Source organism: Montipora capricornis, chromosome 2, assembly GCF_036669925.1.
Source record: "Montipora capricornis isolate CH-2021 chromosome 2, ASM3666992v2, whole genome shotgun sequence".
Lineage (NCBI taxonomy): Eukaryota > Metazoa > Cnidaria > Anthozoa > Scleractinia > Acroporidae > Montipora > Montipora capricornis.
Genome location: NC_090884.1, coordinates 67,655,664 through 67,664,973, shown reverse-complemented (window position 1 = coordinate 67,664,973; position 9,310 = coordinate 67,655,664). Strand labels below are relative to the sequence as shown.

The 9,310-nt window shown below is 40.1% G+C and overlaps 1 protein-coding gene across 1 annotated transcript; it reads left to right on the top strand.

Moving 5' to 3' along the window:
* Positions 1-1,557: 1,557 nt before the first annotated feature.
* LOC138038209 (E3 ubiquitin-protein ligase TRIM45-like) lies at positions 1,558-5,113 on the top strand. Its single transcript, XM_068884031.1, has 3 exons — positions 1,558-1,655; positions 3,435-3,917; positions 4,223-5,113. The coding sequence occupies exons 2-3, from the start codon at positions 3,528-3,530 to the stop codon at positions 4,433-4,435; spliced, it is 603 nt and encodes a 200-aa protein (XP_068740132.1). The 5' UTR covers positions 1,558-1,655; positions 3,435-3,527; the 3' UTR covers positions 4,436-5,113.
* The last annotated feature ends 4,197 nt before the right edge of the window (positions 5,114-9,310 follow it).

Sequence of the window (9,310 nt, the reverse complement as noted above, 5' to 3'; positions counted from 1 at the left end):
ACCCCTGCGTCTCCGAGGTGTTATCGAGAGAGTCAACAGAAAGGGATAATTAGCATCAGTGCACTCGTTTTATCAGCAATTGTTGCTGCAATCAAGTAAATGGTAAGAAGAACATAATAATTGCACAGGAGAGGATGAAAATAAGTTATGGTGTATTCTTCAACGAGTTCACAGATCCAGCCTAACAAATTATTGAAGTTAGCCTGCAGTGCAGGCGTTATTTTTGGCGCGGAACGCTAGATGAACCAGGTTTTCGATGCCGCCATCTTGGATTGTGATTAGATGCTTGACCGGGAGAGGGTTGGTGCAGTGGCGGGTTGGGGGTGGGGCACTCGAAATAATTTCCTTTCCCTCCCCCTCCCCCCTTCCCCATTTTTCCACTTAACGCCTACTCCCTCAGCAAATATTTCCTCACCCCAATCTTCCACATTTACCAAATCTTAGAAAGATGGTGGCCTAATACGAAAATGTGCTCTCGCGCGCCTAAAATACGCCTGCACTGCAGGCTATATTGAAGTATGAAGCTCATTTTCTCTGGTGTCTAATTAACAATAAGACACCCTTGGCTCTTGCAGGGCGAAGGGTTGAATTATTGTTTTAGTATCACCCTACTACACTGTAGTCAGACAGAAAAGGCCATAAAAAATTTAGCAAATGCAAGTTGAAGAAATGTTTATTTGGGAATAAAACAAAAGAAAGCGCCACGCTTTTTGCTACTCGAGGACTATTACTAATGGTCCTCTAGTAGCGTAGCCAATTAAAATGCAGGATTTGCATTAGTCTATGAGTTGGGTAATACTAATGAAAGATGCAATTCTTTATTGAGGATGCTAACTTGATTTACAGAAGGCTCCTCTAAGACTAAAACCATTAACAAAACGAAAAAACGATTATCGTGTATTTCAAAATATGATCTCACAAAATGCTTAGCTCATGATTGGCTTGATAGCTCATTCGGTATTTCAGAGAACACTATACCAGGCCCCAGTTGTTCAAAGGGCAGATAATGCTATCCACTGGATAACTCGATTGGTTTTTGCTAGCGTTTATCCACTGGATAGTCATTTATTCGGTAGATAGCATTATCTACCTTTTTAACAACCAAGGCCAGTAGTACAGACATGATAATTATGTGCCTTTTCCGTGCAAAACCTGATTTTTTTTCCCATACAGAAAGAAAACATGAACTTCATATTGTGGCCAGAAAAAATTCCATACCCACCCAGTTAAAAGCCATTGGAAATTCCTGAGAGGAAGGGGTTCTTAAAAGTCAAAATTTTATGAGAAAAGTATGAAACTTAACTAGAATTCCCTGGGGGAGGGGAGTGTAATGGAAAAAAATTTCCTTTTGGGTATTATGGATATTCTCTGGAACTGATGCAGTTCTAGATGTTTTCCCAATCAGTTCAAGGGGAAGGGGAAGCTCTTTCATAAGACCTATGTGGATATGGGTCTCCCAACAGAGTCATGATTTTCCTGCTCATGATCAAAACGAGCGTATCCATATTTGAATATTTTTCAGGAACAAGGTGTAATATTGGTGGCCATGGTGCACTGATGCAGCAAGATACAAACTGAAATTGTTCAAAATTTTTGAACAATCCCCAGAGAAGCACAGCTTGTGGTACTTGAAATGTGTCAGTCTAACAAATAAGGTAACAATAATTATTTTTTAAAGCAGAGTTTTGAAATTTAGTTAATATCCATAATAGAGTCCTAAGAAGTGTTCATTGGGCTCCTTTCATCTCATGAGATGATGGGTGTTGCCCCATTGGGGAACAATGTCTTTGGTGACTATATATGAATGGCAATCTCTGTTGCAATTGAAGCAGATGGAAACAGTCAGTCATCAACATATTTTATAAAATAATTAGGATAGTATGCGCACTCTCATTTTTCAATAGCTGTGTTTAGATGAGAGTAATTTCTATGCAAACACGGCCATAACATTGCATGACGTTTGATTGGTTATGTGTTGTCAGACGCTGGTTTTTATTGGCTGGTAGGAATTAAGCATGTATCAAGAAAATCTGTTTAAATCAGGAAGTAAAAGGAACAGCATTTTCCTTCATTTGTCAAATTATGTTTGAGAAATATTTTCTAAAATCAATACAGGACTTTTTTCGGCTCGGGGAGCTGGGAGAATTCTTGACAGTTATGTAAACCCTCGACTGCATATTGGGTTTGCATAACTGTCTCAAATTCTCCCAACTCCCCCAAGTGTTTAGATGAGGCCATGTAAACATGGAAGAAGTCCTCTATTGCTTAAATATGAGATGATTGTTTGAATGCAAAACCCCTCTACAATGGGCCCCATAGTTTGAGACCTGGCAGAGACTGTTTAAAGCACTGCTATTTAACCAGTGGTTAAATAGCTAACCATTGGATAAAATGTGCCCCACCCAATAGCACCATTTGATAGCACCTTATCCACTGGGCAAATTATCTACTCTTAAAAAATCTGGGACCAGGGTGGTTTATCCCCACCCAAACCTTATACAGTGCTGTACCCTTGTATTACGGTAACTGTCTTTTAAGAGTCCTTCCACTTTATATTCATTCCCCGACCCCCACACCCTCTTTCTTTCCCTCCACCCACCCCTCCTCATTCAAGACATTTCTCAAGAGGTTTCGAAAAACATTCCTAAGGGGATTCACTGCATCTGCATTTTATTTGATCTTTATTCTCTCACAGGCTATATTTGGGCCGAACCATCACTCCTCGCACTTTATTTTTGTGTAGAACGCAAAGTCAGAAATGTCGACTCAATAAAAGGCTTATACTACACGTAAATGAGCAGAGAAACACACACACTGTGTTTAACCTTTCGACACACTCATCTGAAAGATTTGTGTTTGTCCTGAGCAGGACCCGAACCTACGTCTCCCTAATTGCTACTTGGGCGGGCTAAGCCACTACACCATCAAAGCCACCAAGGCTGGCAACATAGCAGATTAATGAGGTGATTTTTGTAGTTACATTGTAGCGGCGTGGGGATTTCTAGGTCCCAACTTTTCTTTACTTGAGTATGTATCTTCGCCCCCACAACTCCAAACGGGGCTTAGAACAAATGAAAGTCGGAAATTTGGAGGCCATGAAAAGCTTATACTATACGTAAATGCGGAGAGAAACACACACAGGTTAAATACACTGTGTAGTGAATGTCAAAAAAGAAATTCTTGCTATTTGTTAATTTATGTTAGGGAGAATGGCAAACGAATGTTCAATTTGCTGCGAACGTTTCGATGACCAAATGCGCTGCCCTCGTCTGCTGAGTTGTGGTCACAGTTTCTGTTCCAAGTGCCTAGAGAAGCTACTCAATGAAAAAGCCATTAACTGTCCCACATGTAGAAATGCAATGTCGGTGCCTTCTGGAGTCGTAGGGCTGCCGAAGAATTTTTCTCTTTTGAATATCCTATTGACTTTGCCACAGAGAGAAGATGAAGAAGAAGGTTCACCTATATGCGATACTTGCGACGACCACCAACACCCCGCGACCTCCTGTTGTTTGGATTGCAAAGAAAAGATGTGTAAAGATGCAGCTCGCTGGCACGTTCGTCATAGAGCATTTCGCGATCACCGCGTCGTCTCGCTGGAGGAACTAAACACAAACCCAAAGCTGGCGGCTGTGCCCGTTTTTTGCTGGGAGCATAATGACCAGTTCCGGTTTTTTGATGAAGATTGTGGGCATGTCGTCTGTAGAGACTGTGTGACTCTAAAGCATAATGGCCACAAATGTTTATCTCTAGCTGAAGCTGCTTCTAAGTACCGACAGGAGATGGAAGCACTAGTCACCAAAGCCAGTACTCAGGCAGAGGAGATAAAAGGTGCAGAAGCGAAAGTGGAGGGTGTGAGTCTTGAGCTCAAACAAGCATACGAAAAAGAGGCTGCCCTGATTCAAGGCACCTTCGGAGAAGTAAGATTACATTTTTTTGCATAACTTTTTTATCTCAAGTTACATATTGACCACTCCTCATAGGGGCTTTTCAGGGCCAATGAAACAAACAATCACGACAGAACAGAACATTCAACAACAACTGTTAAGAATCTCAACTGGCCAGAGGCAAGCTAGTTGGCTCTTTACAAGTGCAGCTGAGAAGAACGTGTCTTGAACCCGGGATCCCCGCATCTCAAGGCAAGCGCCCTAACCGCTGGGCCGCACTGCCTCATGGATGCTCGTTTTTACTTTTTTATTTATTTGACATTTTTCTTGTTTTACAGTTTGTTGCCGCTGTTACCGCCCATGAACATCTTCTGATGACTGAGCTGGATAATATTTACAAGACCAAGTCTTTTACCCTCACTGAGCAGCGGGATCGTCAGCGCGTATTTCAGGCCGGCCTGGAGAGTGCTGTCCAGCGTGCCAACGCTGCAATCCAATCCCCAGGTAACACTGAGCTCCTTGTCGCCAGAGCCGATATAGTGTCCACTTAGGGGGCCTTGGAGAGACAACCTCCTGACCTTGCACCGCAAAGCAACAGTAAACTCAAGTTTTCCTTCGACCTCGGGCAGCTACTGGACCTGCTCAATAAGGTAGCTTTCGTTACAGATAGCACTGGATGCGCTGAAAACACCACCGCAACTTTCTCTGGATTGAACTTTGGGCTACCAGGACAAGAAGCTTCCTTCACTATTGTTGCCCATGATTCCAAAGGCCGTCGGTGTTGTTTGGGCGGCGACTTGTTTGTGGCGGAGCTCACACAAGTAGAGGGAGAGAAGAAGGTGGAGGCAAATGTGAAGGATAATGGTGACGGTACTTACTTGGTGACCTACACAGCTCCAGCTGATAAGAAATGTAACTATACAATGTCCGTGCTGTTGCGTGGGTCTCACATTCAAGGCAGCCCTTTTGCTATACCGCGGCAGTTTGTACCAGTCGGTAGGGTGAGCTGCTATACCTGTGGTGGTCGTCTACCAGCATCCATGATGTACTATAAAAACGACCTTGAGGCGCGCCGTACTGGTGACTGTACAGTTGAAGGATTTAGTGCTTTGTGCCATCCCAAATGCAGTATCTTCTCTTTTATCTATGGTTTTAAATTTGTTTTTGTTTGTGGTCCGTGTTAAATGGTATACATTTTGTTGTTGTTGTAAGAAGGAACCTTGCCTTAACCTCACCCACATATTGAGAATAGACCTTATGCAGAAATGGCTGCCATTTTAATGTTCTTTTCTCTGCATTCAAATTAGGCTGACTAGCCTCGCTCAAGATGAAACTTAAATATATATATATATTTTTTTAACTCAAGAACGAGGATAATAAGTCTGATTTGAATGCAGACAAAAGAATATTAAAATGGCAGCCATTTTTGCATAGGGTTTATATGTTAAGAACGTATCCAAGCTGAGAATACGAGAAAAAGCAATGTTATTCAGTTCTTCTCCCGTTTTGTATCGCTAAAAACACGTAGACACAACTTGCAAGTACCGTGTATGTCGAGGGAATTTCCTAGGATACAGAGCACAATGGTCTCAGTTAGGCTTCCTGATCACATCCTTATCGCTTTTCGGAAATTCTGTACATGTTAAGATCGTTTCAACCTGGAACATGAAAAAAATATGATTCACATTCAGTATTCGTTCAACCTCGGCTGCTATAAATTAGACATTCCTGTATATGTAAAATGTGTGTATTGAGACATGGTCACCAACAGGGAACTTGTCTGTGATCGCCACAGCATTATGTATATCTCACCTTAGTATATACTAAAACGATGGATAGCGTTGAACTCGCGCGCTGATTGGCTACTCAAACTCCTGATATCCTTTGTTATTCACCTCCGAGCAATTCGCGCGGAATTTGCGCCGAAATGTTGTAATCTTTGATTTCAAGATTAAAGATTTATCATTATTATTATTATTATTATTATTATTATTATTAAAATCAATAATCACTTTATTTCCATGATAAAAATATTTACAAACATTAAAATATCTCCAAAAGGTAAGAACTATAAATTTATTATTATTATTATGCACTATTTCAAAAAATAAATAATGGACATAACGATTAAAAGAAAGAAGTGCGTAGTGGCCATAGTAGCAAATGCTTTCGAGATGGCCACTACCACAGGAATTAAATGAAAGGAAAACAAATATATATACATACATGTATAGAAGCATAGTTAATAGAGGGGAATGGTTATGAAACCCGACAACTTTCGTTGTTGTAGGTTTTTGTTCTCTTTTCTGGCCTTGACTGTGCACAAAACACAATAGTTGTTTACTTCGTACTGATGAACTAACCAATAGAAACGTGTTGGTTACGTAATTCATGCATAGTGTATGAGCGCAAAACAAAAGATTGTGCACGGTCGTGGACTTTCCAACCTAAATTTTGGCATCTTTGTTTGCTCCTTTGATGTTTGCCGAGCTTCCTAACCATTCCCCTCTATTAACTATGATAGAAGTGAACTGGCAAAGTAGATAGTACAGACAAAAATTAAATTAATAGTAATAAATTATGGTATCGCGATCTTCTTATAGTTTTGCCTATGCGCAGCCGTCAATATTTCGTGGTATTGCCGTCTCACTTTTGCGGCATGTGATTGGTTCTAATGTTGAAATTGACGTCGTTGCACTGAATTGGGTTGCCGACGTACGCAAACAAATGCGTTTCGCAGGTAGAAAGAATTTAAATTTCGATCAGGCGCGGATTGATTAGTTTACAGTTTTATTTATCCTTATAAATGATGAATCGCGATACAAAACTAACTAGCCGTCAATATAATGTGGTATTGCCGTCTCAAAATCGCAATTTGTTTATAAAATTGACAAATTTACATAAATATGCAGTATTATTTACATCAATGAGTTGCATCTAAGGAGTCTTACATTAAGTTCAAACACACACAAAAAATAAAAATAATAATAATAATAATAATAATAATTAGGAAGGAAGGGAATACAATAATCATATTTCCTTCCTTCCCAATTATCATTATTATATTTAGCTGTCAAGGAGGTAGCGCATATACTGTTTAATAAATGAAGGAAAAGGTAAAGTTTTAATATTATAAGGTATATTTTCCCAAATTCTAGAAGCTGTGGTGTAAATCTTGAAAGCCCATAATTGGTTCTGGACACTGGTCTGCATAAGTTCTCTCTTGAGGCATATCTAGTGTTATAGCTATGAATTCTGGATGCAGGTATCATTAAATTATGAAGAACTCCTGGGGTGTTATCAGGGAAATGCTTAATTTTGTAGATCCTAATATTGAATACATTGTCAAGGGTGTGAATTTCGAGTAGTTTATAGTAAACAGAAGCATTTTCTCTTTGGGAAGCAAAAAATATGGACCAAATACATTTGTTTTGTTTTCTTTTTACAGTTTGAAGTCGACTTTGGTTTGCATTTCCCCAACTGATCAAACCATATGAAATATAAGGGTAGATGAGGTTATAATAGAGTTGCCTAAGAGTACTAATAGAGACATAATAGCGAAGCTTGTTAAGGATGTCCAGATTATTTGCTAATCGATTATTAACATGCTGTATGTGGGTATCCCATTTTAACCCTTTCACTCCTGTGGGGTTCCCCATCGACAAGTGAAATCGTCTAGCGTTAGACAGAGTAAATCTATAAGTGTCAATTTGCATTTTTGGCAGTGAAAGGGTTAACTGGAGACATAGTTTTTGAGCGAATCTCGATGTTGTTAAAGTATCATCGATAAGAACTCCTAAATACTTAATATCACTTCTCTGTTGAATATCACAAGCTGTTACGTTAATAGATACCTTTTTCCTAGGTGATGCAATAATCATATGACTGGTCTTTTTAAAGTTGATAGATAGCTTATTCACAGTGCAGTACCTTATAACATTCACAAGTTCTTCATTTATAGTTGATTCCAAGAGGAATAGAAAATATTTGTATCATCAGCAAAAATTCTAAACTCAAGTTTACACGATGAGTTAGGTAGGAATAAATGCGGGAATAAATGAGTTAACTTTTTGTGCTATATTATCTCACTGTTTTAGTATATACTAAAACAACTATTCACCTCTGTCGGTGGCTAGTGGTGGATATTCCAAATACCCATCACTAGCCACCTCCACTTCGGTGAATAGTTGCTTATTAGTATAATTTCCGGGTGAGCGTTATTTCGGATAGACAAGAAGGACATTTACATACATACATAATTGACCACTTCCGATAAGGGGCTTTTCAGGGCCAATGAAACACAACGAAACGACGGAACAGAACAGCAACAACTGTTAAGAATCCCACCTCGATTAAACCAGTTGGCTATTTAAAAGTGCAGCCAAGAAGTTGAACCAGGGACTACCAGGATCAAATTCAACGAGTTGTCAGAGCGGGTCTTGAACCCAGGATCTCCGGATCTCAAGGAAAGCGCCCTAGCTAACCACTGGGCCACACTGCCTCCATAAAAGGCATTTCCATTTTCACTTCAGTTCATGAATTTCAGTCGACATGTAGAAATTTTCTCGTCAATTTAACCCTTTCAGGCCCGATAGTGCCAAATGGCACTTATAGATTTTACTCTGTCTAACGCCAGAAGATTTTACTCTGTCTAACGCCAGACGATTTTACTCGTCAATGAGGAACCCCTCGGGCCTGAAAGGGTTAAGCTAACAGCATCCAAAAACTATGTCCCCGTTTAACCCTTTCAGGCCCGATAGTGCCAAATGGCACTTATAGATTTTACTCTGTCTAACGCCAGAAGATTTTACTCTGTCTAACGCCAGACGATTTTACTCGTCAATGGGGAACCCCTCGGGCCTGAAAAGGTTAAGCTAACAGCATCCAAAAACTATGTCCCCGTTTAACCCTTTCAGCCCCGAGAGTGCCAAATGGCACTTATAGATTTTACTCTGTCTAACGCCAGACGATTTTACTCGTCAATGGGGAACCCCTCGGGCCTGAAAGGGTTAATTTGAAAAACTGATGAGCAACTGCGTTTTCATAACATTAAAATAGATACCCATCACCAAAATTGAAAGCTAACCGATTTAAAATGGGTGTTAGACTCAAATACTTGTGAATCAGCACTATTCGGAATGGGTGCTTTGCATTAAACACTGTTGATCTCCGCCATACGGAATACTTGAATACGGTTCGTGGGAATATTACGTTGGTGACCGTTTAATCTATGTACATGGTGTAATTGTCACGAAATGTCTTATGACCTTCGCGTCTATCCCTTATAGTATTATTAACCTAATTTCAGAGCGAAACAAAGACTTTCCAGCAATCTGATTGGTTGAACGATTCGCCACATGAAGTACAGTCGAACCTCCCGTAAACGGACACCCTCGGGACCAAGGATAAGTGTCCGCTTATGGGAG